Raw genomic sequence first — 17,617 nt, forward strand, 5'->3', positions numbered from 1 at the left:
CATGAATAACGCATGTGAATAGTTCAATTAAAAGCAGCGGCAAAAATAAAAGTCTTCAGTCTGGATTTAAAAGTAGTAAGAGTTTGTTTGTTTGTTTGTAGCCTTTATTTAACCAGGTAAAATCCCATTGAGATCAACGATCTTTTTCAAGGTAGACCTGCAGCACATTGGTTACACAGAAAAACAACAGAAAACAAAAAGGACAACATAATTACAGGGGAACAAGAGTTGCAGTGGATCTGCAGGTTTCTGGTAGTTACATTCCAGATATTTGGCTATATCCCTAACCCAATTCTCACATTCCTCTACCCCTAGTCTTCCCGTGAAAGTATAGTTATTTTGACACTTTTCTAACCTTTTCATATTCCTTTCATCTTTCTCTTTCATCCATTTTGCATCTCCAGACAACAGATTTTCCCCTGTGTTACTGTTACCCGAATACATCTTTGACCTTTAAACCACTTTTCTTTTCAATTCCCAGAATTAGGATTATTAAACCTGTTTTAAGACTTCCCTCATGATCAACATCCCAGTGTATAAGAGTCAGATATTCATAATAATCATACTAAAATGTGTAACAGCTCAACATATGGCTCTTGAGGAATGATAATAGGCTACAGTTTTGATCCAAGTGCAGAGGGTTCTTGCCTTCCTACAATGTTGACCTCGACAAAGAGGCCAGCCACACAAATCGGTTCTGGCCCAGGAAAGGTAAACTACTATGTAATCCACTAATATTTCCTTCCGAAAAGAGGCTGTATGTTAATGTTTGACTATGCAACTTGGCCTTGATAAATAAAGATGGAAGGACAACAAATTAAAGCTAACTTAATACAGGGGTCAGAGAGGGCTGGCCAGGAGGCTGAGAGGAAACCCTCGTCCCCTGCAGAGGGACCGACAGGATAACAGAGAGCCCTGCTGGAGCCAGATGAAGGAGGATAAAGGTCCCTGGTTTGGATTTATGTGACAGGTGTCATGACAGTGTTTGATGAAGAAGATGGAAACAAAAGGAGTATGATAAAAAAGAAAACAGGAGCTCTTTGGAGTAGCGAGTGTTTGCAGTTAAATAGGATTTAAATTATGTTTTCTGTGTCACTGTTCACTGCTAACGGCTTTAAATAGCACAATGAGTTGTAATTTGAAGCAGTGGTGCTTTGAGCTACATGAGCTTTGAGTTTATGCCAACGTCAGCATGTTAAAATGTTAGGAATGAAATGCTAACATGCTAATGTTCAGAAGGTATAATGTTTACCATGCTAGTTTTGTTAAGCGTGTTAGCATGCTAATATTTGCTGAAGAGCAATAATCTGTTTAGTGGTTCTTGGGTGCCCTGCTCCCTGTTGTGACAATGCCTGGGGTAGTAGAGATATATATATATTGGTCATTAAACATGAAGTAGCTAGATAGCAGTCATGCTAAAACGAACTTTTATAATGTTGTGAACATTAGCTACTATAGCTTTTTCAGAAATCAAATGGATCATCTGTAAAGATAAGTGTGCTTCTTTTAAGATTTTACACTGTAACATCTGAACCATAAATGCCTATCAAGGACTGGTGTTAGAAATTAGCATTATCTTTACAACTTACACGTGTCGCCTTATAGTGTATCAGACACTGCTGTAGCCAACTTTGCCCTTACAATTAAACAGACATATTATTATCCCGTGATAATCTATTGATGGTTGATGGTCAATTGATATGAAAATATTGTTATATTACGCTATAGGTCATTATTATTATAGAGTTTGTTTCTCTATGTGTATCTATGAGTATTGAAAAACACAATATATCAGCAGCTTTCATGTAGGCTACAGAGTTCTTTTTTTATCAACTAGTACATTTTTCAAAAAATGACAAGAGCATGATGTGTACAAATGCTATGCCGGAAAAACAATTAAAGTTACATTTCATCAAGCTTTTATATGGTGCAGGAGTTTGTGAAATCATTTTTCTTCATTACACGTACTGTATATGCTCATACATATATAGAAATCAAGAAGCTATGAGCATGTCAGCTGTTTAATTAGCATAAGTAGCAACATAATGTAAATTTGTGTTGTTGCTCATATGTGTTTGGAAATAATTTGAAAGTGTTTAAGTAGGAATAGTCAAGTTCTCTCAACCCATACATTCATCAGAACAAAGATTTAACTATAAAATATGTTTCCAGCTAAATAAAGAACAGCACTTCAGCAAGCAAAAGTGCAAATGTGCAGATTTGTGATGTTAAAATGTTGCACCGCAGAACAGACGAATTACATTCTGAAATAAACCATAATTTTCATACATAGGTTTGGCCAAGTTGTTGGTTAAATGGTAGCATCTCCTCAGGCAAGCTCTACTTGTCAGTGATCAGTGTGAGTAGCAGATGTATCAACTTGACCCGAACACCACTGACTGCACGTAGTAACTGTACATCCCAGAAATCTGAATGATGGCTTCACCGCCAGACAATTCCCTCTCCTGTAGCTGGCCGGATGTCGTACCCGAAACTGAAGACCAGGTGAAGCCGTAGCAGAACTGGAAGCTGATGAATGAAGTGTAACAATGCTCAGTTTAAAGTCCTGCATTCAAAGTACGAAAGCATCGACATCAAAACATACTTAAAGTAGCACAGGTAAAAAAACTCATTATGCAACATGTTCCATTTCAGAATCATACAAATATAATATAAAATAAACATTGATCGTATTTTAGTTATTGATGCATTACTTCAATATGGCACTTGGCAAAAGTGTGACTTATTTGAATTACTTTACATTCTACTGAGTTGCCTAACCTTTAATAAAATTGTTTTATTTTTTGTAACATTGAACTAAATCTGCAATGGTTGCTAGTTATTGATGCAGTACAATATATGCAACATAAATGGGAAAATACTACATTTTTAAATTACAAAAGTACAAGTACCTTATGTTATCAGGTTTGATCTGGTACTAAATTAAACAGGAACAAATTGTACTCAAAAGTGAACTTCAAATGTTTAGTGGTCATATTATTGCAATAAATACCTGCAACCAGTGGATCAAAACTATAACATCTGATGGTGTCTTTTACCCAGTGTTACATTATTTTTAATTTAAAAAATGCTCTTCAGTCCTACCAAAAGAATGATCTATAACATTTACCCTCGTATGTAGGACGACTCCCACACTCGTACAGCTGTGATTCTTCCCTCCCCAATTATACTGAACGGAGAGCCACTCCCTGACCCCGCAGGAGGGGAGTAGGAATAGCTCTGAGTCTCAGCTGCGACAAGGAGACAGACAAACATATTATGAACATGAATTATCCTTATAAATTTGATTCATGAAGGATAATGTACTCATGGAAACTTACGGTCAGCTATAGCAGAGGCTGCAATAACAGCGAAGATAGCAAGAAAAAGCATTCTGAAAAGAAAGAGAAGAGTTATTTACCCTGCATCTCGTTGTTAATAATTATTATTGACTATAGACGGAGTCTCACCTGTCTGATTTGTTGTTTCTTCTATTATCAAAAGATACCTGTAGCCGATAATACAGAAATATAAATACATCTGTTCAGTCATTCTTGTTTACTTACATAATACATTTGGTTAGTGATGAGTGGAATTCAAAAAATGATACTTGCCGTTCAAGTGTGCATTACAGCAAATGAAGCCTCAGCATGTGTGCAGCTACACTCAGGGCCGCCCCTCCCTACAGGCCAATCACGCAGGCTGCATGGGGCCCCGCCTTGCGCAGGGGGCCCCGCCCAGAGGGCCTCAGCTGCTGTGCGCAGTTCTCCGCGCACCCCCGGCTGACACGCGAGAGTGAGGTGACAAGGGGATATGGGCATAGATATGTCTCATAATTATTTGTGTGAACATAAAAATAATTTGTGTGTAAATATGTGATTTGTAAATGTAAAACAACATCCACAAATGCATTTAAAAGATTTGCAAACTCACAAATACATTTGCAAGTGTAAAACGGATCTGCAAATACGCTAAATATGTTCACAAATAAAAAAAAGATCTGTGAATATCTCTTTAACATTTACACCTTTCGATCAGGCATTTGTGAATCCATTTTGTATTTGTGGACCAAAAATGCGCTTGCGGTTCTCAAATCTCTGTTCACGGATCTCAAATCTCTGTTCGCGGATCGTCTTTTTACACACACGGAATTTTGAGACATATTTTCCGCCGGTCCTCGGCTAAAATCTACTCGTGTCACTCGGTTATTTTCGGAAACCACGTGATGGCCCGCTGTTGACGACATTTCCGCATGATTTCAAAGTAAGAGCATGATGGTTTGTTTAATGCTCTGTTTTTGTATTATAATGAACAGCGGAACGTTAGATGCATTCTTCATCACCATCATCATCATGTTATAGTGATACAGTTAGTTTGTGTTATTGGTTCAATATAGCATATATCGAGCACTTTCGTTGATGTTGAAGTGCAGGCTATACGCCACTTTCGGGTCCCGGGGGAGCAGCTGGCAGCGAAGCAGCCCAGATAAAACTCTTTCTTCATTGTTTGTTGTGTATTCAGTCAAGCGGGTCGAAGTTAGCAAAGCACTTCACATCTTATTAATCGGCCTAATTGTACCTTACCAGTGCAGTAATAAAGTAATCTGTAGAAAAGCACCGTATTTAGGTCAGGGTAATGGTGATAAAGAATGCATCTAACGTTCCGCTGTTCATTATAATACAAAAACAGAGCATTAAACAAACCATCATGCTCTTACTTTGAAATCATGCAGAAATGTCGTCAACAGCAGGCCATCACGTGGTTTCCGAAAATAACCGAGTGACACGAGTAGATTTTAGCCGAGACCGGCGGAAAATATGTCTCAAAATTCCGTGTGTGTAAAAAGACGATCCGCGAACAGAGATTTGAGATCCGTGAACAGAGATTTGAGATCCGCAAGCGCATTTTTGGTCCACAAATACAAAATGGATTCACAAATGCCTGATCGAAAGGTGTAAATGTTAAAGAGATATTCACAGATCTTTTTTTTATTTGTGAACATATTTAGCGTATTTGCAGATCCGTTTTACACTTGCAAATGTATTTGCAAATCTTTTAAATGCATTTGTGGATGTTGTTTTACATTTACAAATCACATATTTACACACAAATTATTTTTATGTTCACACAAATAATTATGAGACATATCTATGCCCATAAGGGGAGCACGTCTGTAACCCGACAACCGTTGCAATGAATCGACATCTGACCAATCACGGCTTTGATACGGCCACTAGTGCAGGTGGAGAGATGTCGGTGAAAAGACAGTTTCAGTCCGGCGCAAGCTAGAGGGGAAAAAAACAAAACTTGAAGAAACTAGAGGAATTTTAGCGACGAAATTTTTTTTGGTGGATAAGCATGAATCGTTCTTTTTTATGAACTAAAGATTGTGTAGTTTCACTTCTGTGGAGCGGGATTTCTTTTCTAAAGGACTTTTTCGAGGTTCACCTTGCGGCCTAAATGGAGATGCAGTTATTTCCAGCATTCTTTATTTACCATTCATTCAAGTATGTGATGCCTTTTATCTGCTAATGTACAGGAGGAAGAGTGATAAACTGTCTGTCTAGTTGGCTTACATAACAGTTAAAGTTTACAGCCTAAAAACATGGAGCATTTTTTTTTTGGAATTCAAAAAATGATACTTGCCGTTCAAGTGTGCATTACAGCAAATGAAGCCTCAGCATGTGTGCAGCTACTCTCCTAATATCTACATTTGGAGTGGATACGATCATTTATAGTGCAACTGCATTCAGAAACAAATCCTGAACAGTTTATTGGTCCTTGCCGAGTTATGACGTATCAGACAGGGAGGGAGGTGCGTGGGTATTTTTGTTGGCGGTTCGTCAAGTAATTCCTTCCAGTCAACATCTTCATAATCTAGGTGTAAATATGATATGTGCCAACATAGCCGCGGGAAGTCATTTTGCTCAGGGGGTGCTGCCAAAAGTGAGGAGGGAGAGGCTTAAAAAAAAAAAAAGGCCCAGCCGGGCCCAGCTGTCAGCGATACGAGCCGCATACATTGTTTGTTAAAGGCGAGACACGGCAGGCAAAAAACATCGTTTTTCATGCACTGGTCAATTTTGAGATGTTGTACTATTTTGATTCCATAACATGTTTTCTTTCAGGCTTTTGGAAGTAAAACGTACAAAATACACATTTAAGTGTTCATTTTACTATAGTTGGTCTATTTGCGTCTGTATATTTCTCCTAAATTCACCAAAAGTTAGCATTCTAACGTAACATAAAGTACCCGCGACCGCTGTTTGCACCATGTCATCGTTGGAAAGCTGAGTCTCTCCTGCACAATCTCATCAGATCCAAATATGGTCATTTCCTTTGTATCAGCAACCAATCGTGAAAGTACAAAAGGGTCTTAAACCAAGAAACGAAATCTCATTGGCTGGTGTCAACTTCTGACAACGTGATTCGTTCAGATGCAGTCACGTGATGTGCTAAAACACTTCCTGGTTAGCTTTCCGCTAGAAATGTAAATCTCAAAATGGCAAAGGAACGGCGAAAAAAAACGTTCACAGAGAAGACAACAACAATTGTCACTTGCACGAAGCAAGGTTATACAAAACACAAATGACCCCGAACATGAAATACCTTCACGGAGTGCTTCGATAAGCAAGCTGTCATCCAAAGAACAGGAGGGTTTAGCTAGCGCCTCACTGCAATCTTTAAAGGTCCTTTTCTCAAAATGAGTTTTTTCTCCTACTCTGAGTTCGAAATGTCCACTTCAGTTGCACGTACATACACCAAACCTTCCAGTTATATTCCTATCAATATTATGAAGGCTTTTACAGAAGGGTTTGTTCATAGATCATTCATAGCCTGAATTATATAAGATGTTATACCTAGAAACATGGCGAAAATTGATATTTTAGGGCTGTTGACAGTATTTTCTGATTTATGGAGTGATAAAAAGAGATATCCAAAATCCCTTCTGTGAAAACCTTAGATGCTAATATGACTACAAAATGAAACGATAATTTTGAACCTGGCTTTATCCAAAGTTCAGATTTCGGTTCCTCAAATGTGTTAAAATATGCGCAAATTTAATGAGATAATGACTCATTTGCATATTCAGAAAACTTGTAATATAAGAAACAATTGCCTTATTGTAGGTAATTAACTGGAGAAATTACCCTATTCACCTGGGGTGTCTCGCCTTAACTTTAATAAACCATTATAGACCTTAGCAACAGCTGCACATGCCCACATGCTAACTATGAGTCTTACAAACCTACATAACATTACAAATAGTCAGAAAATATTATTTACAATATTAATAAAACTATGAATTCAATTTTAACTGATTGACAAGGCAAAACACTGCACAGCGGCAGCAGCATTAAAGGAAAAATATCGTCTTACCTTGTGTTGGGGCTTCACAAAACTCCAAATGTAGCCTGGGGTGTCACTAATGAAGACCCTCATTAGAGCAGATACATCCACATTGTCCAAAATGTTACTATGGACATGCATTAAAGTCAGATGTGTCAGTCTCTTCTGTGTCATATTACTCTAGTTGTAGAGGTGGTGGGCTGAGGAGTAGCTGGTGGTCCACTCTTTTTATTGGGTTGTTTGTTGGAGAAAAAAATCCAAAATCCTTTTTTGCGCCATTCTATAAAGTTGTCACTCTGCAGTGTGTGTGTCGCGTCAATTACGTCACTCTCCCACGACCTATGACCTAGATGACTCGGATTTTATTTATTTGGAAAATAAATTCAAGCCACCTGATATATACAAATATATACTATGACTATTATATGCTACTGTATACAGCTAATTTTATTTTAAGTAAAATCATAACTATTTTATGTAGTTTAATCATTTTTATTTAGGTGGTCACTCAGTTTTTCAAATGTACACCACTCGCCAACAGGGGGTGCTGCAGCACCCCCAGCACCCCTACTTCCCGCGGCTATGTGTGCCAAGTATGCTCTTGTTTTGGATCATTGTAAGGGAAACTTCTGTGTAGCAATGCAGTGGGAGTCACCGACTGATGGTTTATTTGGAGCTTCGGCCGGAGAATTCACATCACAAGTCACAGCAGCCACGATCTGACTGCACGGTAGAGTTGCCACGTCACTTCTGAAGAACTCTACCCAGACCACTGCGGTCAACTCAGCCGTCTCTCAAATTTGCTTGGTCAAATGAGCAGTTCTTCATTTTTTGAGTGCGCGATTTATAGCGCCTTTACGGTAATCGCTGAGAAGCGGCACTAACGCAAGAGTAAAAGAATGCATGTTTTTTCTGCTTCATGCGATACAAATGATTTTTACCATGAGTTCTTAAAAAAAAAAACACTGTTTGACTCAGTACAATAAAATGAAGTACTTTTACTGTCTTTTTTCTGGGTAATACTCGCAAATTCCCCTCCTGAGAACAAAATCATGCAACTTCTGCTATATTTGATGAGATAAAATGATTTTTAGCGATACATCCTTAATAAAAGTGATACTGTTGGACTCACTACTTGTTAGACTACTACCACAAGTACAATCAAGTACTTTTACTGTGTACTTTTGAGTAATCCCCTGTCAAACTCCCCTCCAGAGTACAATAATGCATGTTTTCTGCCCTCTTTGATGAGAGATAAAATGATTTTGTGCAATAAGTTCTTAAGGTACTTGGTACTGTTGGATTCAGTACTACTTGGACTACTACCAAAAGTACAATCAAGGACTTTTACTGTGTACCTTTTGAGTAATCCTTTGTCAAACTCCACCCCTGAGTACAATAATGCATGTTTTCTGCCATCTTTGATGAGAGATAAAAGGATTTTGTGCAATAAGTTCTTAATGTAATTGGAACTGTTGGATTCAGTGTTACTTGGACTACTACCAAAAGTACAATCAAGTACTTTTACTGTGTACTTTTTGAGTAATCCTTTGTCAAACTCCACCCCTGAGTACAATAATGCATGTTTTCTGCCCTCTTTGATGAGATAAAAGGATTTTTTTGCAATAAGTTCTTAGTGAAATTGATACTGTTGAACTCAGTACTACTTGGACTAGAAGCACAAGTACAATCAAGTACTTTTACTGTGTACTTTTTGAGTAATCCTTTGTCAAACTCCACCCCTGAGTACAATAATGCAGGTTTTCTGCCATCTTTGATGAGAGATAAAATGATTTTGTGCAATAAGTTCTTAATGAAATTGGTACTGTTGGATTCAGTACTACTTGGACTAGAAGCACAAGTACAATCAAGTACTTTTACTGTGTACCTTTTTGAGTAATCCTTTGTCAAACTCCACCCCTGAGTACAATAATGCATGTTTTCTGCCATCTTTGATGAGAGATAAAATGATTTTGTGCAATAAGTTCTTAATGTAATTGGTACTGTTGGATTCAGTACTACTTGGACTACTACCAAAACTACTACGCTGCTTTTAATTGAACTATTCACATCTTAAACTGCACTGTAACTTTTATCCATGTATTTTTTCTTTTAATGTTTATTTTATTAGCTTTTCTTTTTAATGACTGATTTTAAATGCCATTTTCTTAATGTCTTTCATTTTTTGTAAAGCACTTTGAATTGCCTTGTGTTGAAAAGTGCTATATAAACTTGCCTTGCCTTGCCTTGCCTTGCCTAATAAATGCCACCACAATGTCCGAGCTGGATGAAGTTGTCACCAGTGCTGTGGTGGTATTCTCCAGCTCCCACAGTGACAGAAATGTTGGAAAACATTTTGAAAATCTCCAAGGACTACTGACAAATTCAGCGCAGTCAAACTTGGACGATTCAACCATTGTGGAAGACTGTGTGGTATGTAATAATTATGTGAATGTTGGAAGTTGTTTCATAGCTCAAAAATATCATTACAAATGATTTGTTTAACTTCAAGTACAACACAGCACAGAAAAGAGGACAGAGGCAGTGTGACCAGAAACAATGAAAAATATTAACATGGTTTACATATTTTTATATTACCCCAAGCTCAATGCAATGCAACTAAAGTTATTTGTGGATTGTTTTTTCTAGAATGATATCGGACCTACGCCCTTCAAACAGCATTTTGAGGACTTAATAACCCAAACAGTTATTGAGAAATCTGGTGATGACAACATGTACTTCTGCCCGACTTTCATCCCTTCCTTGCTTAAGTACTTTCTGCCCCTGGCTGGTCTGTGGTCTGGCCTACTCTTGGGTAAGTTTTATTTTGCACGTCTTTCTATAGCTGCTTGTTAATGTAATGTAATATAAAATAATAAGGCATGTTTACTGTTTGGTTAGGTGACCTTGGACGCCATGGAACAGGGACCATTTATCAGAAACGTTCCCAGAAGTACAAAAATGCTGCAAAAAAAACCCACACAGGTACAAAAACCTAAAGCTTTGATGTAATATTGAATTTCAATGCATTATTCTATAATCAATATTATAAACTGCAATGTAAACAGTATGTAATCCAAGTGATTGTTAACAATATAATTTGATGTACCGTAACTAATATGTTCAACCGCAGAATTACACAGAGGACAACAAAACTCAAGGGATAATGGAAAAAAGCAAGTGGGACCTCAAAAAGATCCGTTTTCAACGGAGACGTCTGACCAGGCTGGACGATTTTGTACATACATACAAAGTCACCTTGAGCGCCCTGCTAAGGGAATATGGCGACTCTCTGAGGAGGGGGAAGAAGGTACAGTTTGTTATTTATATATTGCTGTTATGTTATCACATTTGTCCCTAGTCATTAAGCATTGCTATCGATTATGTTAGGAAAATATCACTCGCCACTGGCTTGAGTTTCAATAATCAGGATACATGTATTTATTATCCTTGCAAGAATGGAAGTATTCATCACGTCCAGAGCATTTGGTACAAATAGTTCACAGAGCAGTGTCCTTCACAAGCTTTATATATAAGAGACTTGTAGACAGACTTTTTACACCGTCACAAGATGGAGGAATACCGGTTCAAAGTAGTATACAATGTTTAGTTCAGATTAGCTAAGGCTCACGACAGAAATGATCATGCTTGTCATATGTCTATCTCCATAGAGGCTGAATCATCATGTTAATCACATAGCTATCATATGCCTCAAACAGTCCTGATTCTCTTCTTCACACATCCTGTCATGTACACAGCTACTTAGGGTCTTTGTCATCATGTGCTACTCTGATATTCAAAGAGTACATTCAGTATTTTCTCAACAGTTATTCTGCAGGTAATTTGGTCATTATTAACAGTTATATTAGGTGTGCTAATAATATCACAATAATATTGATACACCAATCAAAACTGTGATGCAACTATGCTGAATGTAGTTGGTTTCATAATTTTGATGAATAATAATTAATGAAATAATACATTTATTTCAGGCAAAGATAATGTTTGTTGTGAAAAGAAAACAACATTGAATAACGTGAAATGGCAGAATATGTAATGAAAGGTAATTTATGAGTGCATTTACCCTGTCAATATTCCTTATTAACTGCAGACCCATCGTGTGGACATGGAGCGATGGAAAAAAAGAAAGCAGAACAGGCGAGGAGTTTATGTGACACCCATAAACAAGCCTTTTGTTTTCAGACAGCACAAGAAGAATGTATGTATTTTTTGAGAGCAAACCATTGTTATCCTGTTTGTTGAAAATAACATAAATGTTATAATATTTGTGTTATTAACACTTTGTTTTTTATCAGCTCATGCAGAAGACAAAAACAGCAAAAGCTCCAGCTCCACTACAAAAACAAGCGCCAGGTGAAACGGAAGCACATATTCCATCACAGGTAATCCCATTTAGCATGGTTAAACAAAGCCAGGAAGCATTTGAAACACATACATCTAAACCAGCTTGGAATCTAAAGCTTAATGTTGCATTTTCTATTAGTATACTGTAGGTAATGATAGAAGAACTGAAGATTCAAATTGTGTGATGAAGTGATTAACTATGACATGCACTTAACAACACATATTGGACAATGTGAAAGGCAATGTTGATGTTTCGGCTTCTATACAGGATCCAAAAGACAAGGCAAGACAAGGTCAATCTTCATCCACATCAGACATGACGGAGCATGCTGAGGATGATGCACAGGGAGGTAAAGTGGATGCTTCATCAGAGGTAAGAAACTGTAAGGACACATCATCAGGGAGTTCATCAGAGGGACCAGATAAAAATAGTAAAATAATTGATTAACTAAAAAGTTAAAATGCAGATTTTAATGTTTAAGGAATACTAAAGGAACGTTATAAAATAATACCTTTCAATTTACAATGTGTATCTCATGCTCTGTTAACAATCTAGCTTTGGGACATACAAATTATATAGTATTTTTTTTGTGACCCCAGCTGACCGCGTTGTGGAAAAAAAAGGACACTGACGTGGTGGTGTCTGTAGTCCCCACTCAAATAAGAGGCAACAGTTTTACCATCCGTCACTCTGACATGCGGACCCTTAGACCACACCAGTGGCTTACAGGCGAGGTATTTCATCCATATCATAGGACAGAACCAGTGCTCATACCAAGTCTCTTCACTACACATTAATCCAATATTCATGTAACGCTAGCTTCATGGCACACCACTGAAGTCTTGTTAGCACCCAAAGCCTAAAATGTATTAAACTGTTTTAAAAAGTGAATCTTAAAAGGGCATCCACAGTTGAATATTTAACTTGTATTGTACACTAGAAGAAGTAGTCAAATGTGGTCATTCACTGTTATAATTTTCTGTTTTTATCAACGAAACTTAACACCTGTCAACTACATTATTATTAATATAATTGTATTTCTTATTAATGTCTGCTTGTCGACATTCTCTCCAGATCATCGAGTGTCTTTTCCATATACATGCACATAAATGTGAACTGGGGACGAGGATTTATATTCTCAACCATTACTCAGCTGGTGTGATCCTCTTTGGAAAAGAGAAGAGGTCAGGAAGCACACTTTGTCAAAGGTAACTTGTGTTTCTATTGAGGATAACTACAAAGGTTTTCATTATGTCTTTGTCTAAATATAAACATACTCTATCAAGCTATTTGACTCTACTGTATAAAGAAAACAAATACAGCCTGATGGGAAATGGAAGTTGTTTTGTTCGTATGTATTACGGATACACTTTGACAGCTATGGAGCCATTGTGTCCTTTGTACATGTTGATGGTGTACACTGGAAATGTCTGGTTAGTAGTGTCTATATCATATAATAGTATATTTCTTGATCAGCTACGTTTTGGGGGTGTTGTATTTATTTCAAATATATATATTTCTTTTTCTGTGTCCACAGTACATCAATGCTGAAGAAAGCACAGTGTATTTGGCAGATCCTGCACGCAACTCTGCAGAGCAGGCAGAGTCAGACAATGCTGCCAACAAATGCAGGTACTAACTGCATCCAATTTCACCTATTTTTCAAAAATATTTATTTCATTCTATTCCCTCATATATAATGTTTATATTTATTGTTATATTTATGTGGGAATAGATGGATCAGCTATATTGCCACAACCAGCCCTTTTTTTTTAATTGATGTACTACTACACCAGAACATATAATGTGTGAAAAATGTGTGCATGTTTGACTTTGGTCCATACCGATTATACCATAAACCACCCAATCCACTGAATAAACAACCTGTCCTTAGGCAAGGCAAGGCAAGTTTATTTATATAGCACTTTTTCACAACACAAGGCAATTCAAAGTGCTTTACAAAAAATGAAGACATTAAGAAAAAGGCATTTAAAATCAGTCATTAAAAAGAAAAGCTAATAAAATAAACATTAAAAGAAAAAATACATGGATAAAAGTTTCAGTGCAGTCTAAGATATGAATAGTTCAATTAAAAGCAGCGACAAAAAGAAAAGTTTTCAGCCTGGATTTAAAAGTAGTCAGAGTTACAGCGGACCTGCAGGTTTCTGGGAGTTTGTTCCAGATATTTGGAGCATAATAACTGAACGCTGATTCTCCATGTTTAGTTCTGACTCTGGGGACCAGAAAGCTGACCAGTCCCTGAAGACCTGAGAGATCTGGATGGTTCATAATTTAGCAGGAGGTCAGAAATGTATTTTGGGCCTAAACCATTCAGTGCTTTATAAACCAGCAGCAGTATTTTGAAATCTATTCTTTGACACACAGGAAGCCAGTGTAAAGACTTCAGAACAGGAGTGATGTGATCCACTTTCTTAGAGTTAGTGAGGACTCGAGCAGCAGCGTTCTGAATCAGCTGCAGCTTCCTAATAGATTTTTTAGTGAGACCCGTGAAGACACCATTGCAGTAGTCGAGTCTACTGAAGATAAAAGCATGGACAAGTTTTTCCAAATCCTGCTGTGACATTAGTCTTTTAATCCTAGATATATTATTTAGGTGATAGTAGGCTGATTAGTAACTGTTTTAATGTGACTGTTGAAACTCAGGTCATAGTCCATGACTACAACTAGATTTCTTGGCTTTATCTGTTGTTTTGAACATTGCAGACTGAAGCTCAGCGCTAACCTTTATACGTTCTGACTTGGCTCCAAAAACCATTACCTCAGTTTTATCTTTGTTTAATTGGAGAAAGTTCTGACACATCCAGTCATTGATTTGTTCAATGCACTTACTCAGTGTTTGAATTGGAGCATAGTCTCCCTGGTGAAATTGTTACGTAAATTTGTGTGTCATCTGCATAGCTATGGTCAGGGGTGCACATAACTGTTTTGCCCTGGTCTCAAAGGAGCACTGGAGATGTTGCTTGGTGCTCATCCTTAAAATGAAATAAACCGTAACTTTTGAGGGGGTCTTGACTTTATTGGCCAGACACACGGCACTGAACACACATGCAGAGGTGAACACAGAACACACATGCAGAGGTGAACCACAAGACAACATTAGCACAAGCAGTAATCCTACAAGCTGTCATCACTACCCTCCTGACTGTTCTCCCTCACTGTCTTCCTCTCTGTCAGACATGGTAGCTGATGATGTCCGGCCTACTACCTTTTCTCTCTGGTTGAGTCTGCGATTAGATGCTTGCATCCACAAGTCAACAGCTGGTTTGGGTCGAAAGTCTCTGTTGTCATCTTAGACAAGTGGATGTAATCAAATAAGTATGTGAACATAACCAATAACCTACCATAGCCAATAACAAATGAATGTAACTTATTTTATTTGTGTTGTTCATTCATATCTTATTTTACCTTAACATTTATTTATGCATTTTTTTTATCTCTCCAGTTTTAAAGGATATTTTTGGTTACTGTCCTATAGTATACATTGGAATTATTTAAAACCTGTTTATCCCAATAATTATTAAGGAGTGCCTTGGAAATATGTGTTTACATAAATTGCGACCAAACCGTTTGAACTTAGACTAAAGTGAACTATCTAAACACTCAAGAGTCCTTACCTCACTGAGCTGTAGTTATCAGTCTGACTGGAGAGGACTCACCCTCCACATTATTGTAACATCTTCTTCTTATATCCGTTAGAGCAGCTAGCACAGCACCAGATTCTAATAACAACAGCGCTGCGTACCGGTGCACCCTCCCTCGCTCACTCGCATTTTGGCTGTGAGCTGCGGGCGCCAGATAAAGCCAACATCCCCCATTTTCATCACTTACAGCGCCCATTGTACAGGGCAAATGAAACGTGTAACCGGGGTGAAAAGGGTGTTACATTTACTTAATTGTGAATTATTGCTACATCAAGGCCGAAAATTAGGATGAGCCCCAACGGTCAAAATGATTTTTCCCTCCCAGAACTGCCAGCGCAGCGCCTCCACAGATCTGGCGCCCTAGGCGAACATCTAGCCAGTGCTACGAGCCGACCCTGAGTTCATATCATGGTTCATACATGTATGCAACTCGCAAATATCTTTCTCTCTCTCTCTCTTCTCTCTCTCTCATCTCTCCTCTCTCCTCTATTTTCTCTTTTCTCTTCTCCCTTCTCTCTCTCCCTCTCTCAATGTTGGTACGCAAATGCGCTTTGTTTCAAATGACCCGGTGCTCTTTTTTTGGCGGAGGTGCGCATGCGCACCTGCGCACCAGTTATGTGCAGCCCTGGCTATGGTAACTTATTTTGTTGTTTTTCATTATCTGAGCCAGTGGAAGCATGTAGATGTTAAAGAGAAGAGGCCCCAAGATGGAGCCTTGAGGAACCCCACATGTCATATTTGTCAACTCAGATGTTATTTACCTATAGAAACAAAGTTGTTTCTGTCCTTTAAGTAGGATTCAAACCAATTTAGAACTGTTTCCGAAAGTCCCACCCAGTTTTCCAGTCGGTCTAGTAATATGTTGTGGTCAACAGTGTCAAACGCAGCACTGAGACCTTAGAGTGAACAATTGTCAATTCATTTTGACATCAGACTAGGTGTCTGCATGTTACATCTTAAAATATACATTTGGGAAACATGCATTAACATCACTTCAAATTGTGTTACTCGACTGCTGAGACACAGTGTGACAAGGATTTATGTTATTATGCGAGTATTGTATTTATACAGTATGCATTGTACATTAATAATATATCTTATCTCACGCAGTGATTACTTCAAAATGAGGAGGACCTGCTGCAGTAAGACAGACTGGGTAGACATAAAATGGAAGAGAGGAGTAATGAAACACCCAGTACAGCAGGATGGCAATAGCTGTGGGGTAGTTGTCTGCATGGTAAGTGGAATATTTATTTTCATATATGCTTTTTGCTAATATAACATTCATTCAGCTTTTAGGATTAAGTCTGTTTTACTGCCTTTCACAAAAACACATTTGGGGTAGTTGGATAGTTATTTTAAGAACATAACATGGTGTATCACTTTAAGATGGCAAAGGAGGTCATGGAAGTCTTTCCTAAAACACCAACAATGGCCTTTGGGACCACAAAAAAGGAGATGTTAAAGAAAAGTGTTGGCCATGGAAATACTGACAGCATCAGGTGCATGCTACTTTTTCAAAATATCAATTCAATTGTGATATTGTTGTACTTGAGATGTAACATTAGCATTTTTTTTTCATCAGTGTTTGACAAAGAAGTCAACTGTGCCATGTGCGCCGGCATAAAACCACCCGGCTCAGTGCCACATCACACCCACACTGACTGGGTAAGGTTTAATGAATATTGAGACTTCAGATATTTCACAATTTAGATTTGTAGAAAAGCATTAAATGAAAGCAGAAACTAAATACAAACACTTGAGGGATGCAGTTGACCATTGCTCAAAGCTGTTATAAGCAGGGCTTTACTCTCATTTGTCTCCACTCCTTCTATTGCAGATTCAGTGTGACAGCTGTTTCCGGTGGTGCCACACACAGTGCCTGCATATGGACCAAAAGTCTCTTGAAGAGGCACAAGTTGGGGACTGGGTTTGCTCTGTGTGACAAATAATGTTTGTGCATGAACATGCGGTTGCTGTATGTCCTATATTAACAAAAAAAAGGCACCAGCTAGGGACTGGGACTCCAGACTTTTCCAAAAAGCAGGGGATGTGGTTGCTGTGAAATAGTTTATATTTATATGCTCAATTTGATATATTTAGAATATATATTTGAGATTTGTTTAACTAAGAAGTGACCGTTGAATAAATATTGCAAAACAAAGCCTATATCACATGGCAGCCAGTGTGAATTGTTTCCTACATTACAAGATTTCGATTTTCTATAGTACAAATCTGGGCC

General features: G+C 37.9%; 2 protein-coding genes and 1 long non-coding RNA gene across 3 annotated transcripts; 2 read left to right on the forward strand and 1 right to left on the reverse strand.

The window, feature by feature from the left end:
• Positions 1-86: 86 nt before the first annotated feature.
• On the reverse strand, positions 87-7,412 carry LOC117545396 (zymogen granule membrane protein 16-like). The gene is made up of 5 exons (XM_034215151.1): positions 7,378-7,412; positions 3,471-3,508; positions 3,342-3,394; positions 3,131-3,251; positions 87-2,529 (listed from the first exon to the last, which is right to left on the reverse strand). Exons 3-5 carry the CDS (start codon positions 3,391-3,393, stop codon positions 2,376-2,378), a joined length of 327 nt encoding a protein of 108 aa, XP_034071042.1. The 5' UTR covers position 3,394; positions 3,471-3,508; positions 7,378-7,412; the 3' UTR covers positions 87-2,375.
• A 2,216-nt stretch (positions 7,413-9,628) lies between these two features.
• LOC117545408 lies at positions 9,629-13,352 on the forward strand. Its single transcript, XM_034215165.1, has 11 exons — positions 9,629-9,780; positions 9,997-10,162; positions 10,249-10,332; positions 10,481-10,657; positions 11,459-11,566; positions 11,664-11,750; positions 11,981-12,085; positions 12,313-12,447; positions 12,788-12,921; positions 13,092-13,146; positions 13,251-13,352. Exons 2-11 carry the CDS (start codon positions 10,073-10,075, stop codon positions 13,350-13,352), a joined length of 1,077 nt encoding a protein of 358 aa, XP_034071056.1. The 5' UTR covers positions 9,629-9,780; positions 9,997-10,072.
• A 3,083-nt stretch (positions 13,353-16,435) lies between these two features.
• Positions 16,436-17,314, forward strand: LOC117545377. Its single transcript, XR_004568824.1, has 4 exons — positions 16,436-16,612; positions 16,765-16,877; positions 16,961-17,043; positions 17,216-17,314. It is a non-coding gene; the product is annotated as an uncharacterized LOC117545377 (long non-coding RNA).
• The last annotated feature ends 303 nt before the right edge of the window (positions 17,315-17,617 follow it).

This window comes from Gymnodraco acuticeps, unplaced genomic scaffold (genome assembly GCF_902827175.1).
Source record: "Gymnodraco acuticeps unplaced genomic scaffold, fGymAcu1.1, whole genome shotgun sequence".
Classification (NCBI taxonomy): Eukaryota; Metazoa; Chordata; class Actinopteri; order Perciformes; family Bathydraconidae; genus Gymnodraco; species Gymnodraco acuticeps.

Bases quoted from the DNA above. Each gene is read 5' to 3' on its own strand.
- LOC117545408 (XM_034215165.1), top strand. From the start codon at position 10,073: ATGACAACATGTACTTCTGCCCGACTTTCATCCCTTCCTTGCTTAAGT. The intron at 10,658-11,458 runs GTACAGTTTGTT...TATTAACTGCAG, and splicing joins CTCTGAGGAGGGGGAAGAAG to ACCCATCGTGTGGACATGGA. The intron at 11,567-11,663 runs GTATGTATTTTT...GTTTTTTATCAG, and splicing joins TCAGACAGCACAAGAAGAAT to CTCATGCAGAAGACAAAAAC.
- LOC117545396 (XM_034215151.1), bottom strand. From the start codon at position 3,393: ATGCTTTTTCTTGCTATCTTCGCTGTTATTGCAGCCTCTGCTATAGCT. The intron at 3,252-3,341 runs GTAAGTTTCCAT...TCCTTGTCGCAG, and splicing joins AGCCTCTGCTATAGCTGACC to CTGAGACTCAGAGCTATTCC. The intron at 2,530-3,130 runs GTAAATGTTATA...TTCATTCATCAG, and splicing joins GAGTCGTCCTACATACGAGG to CTTCCAGTTCTGCTACGGCT.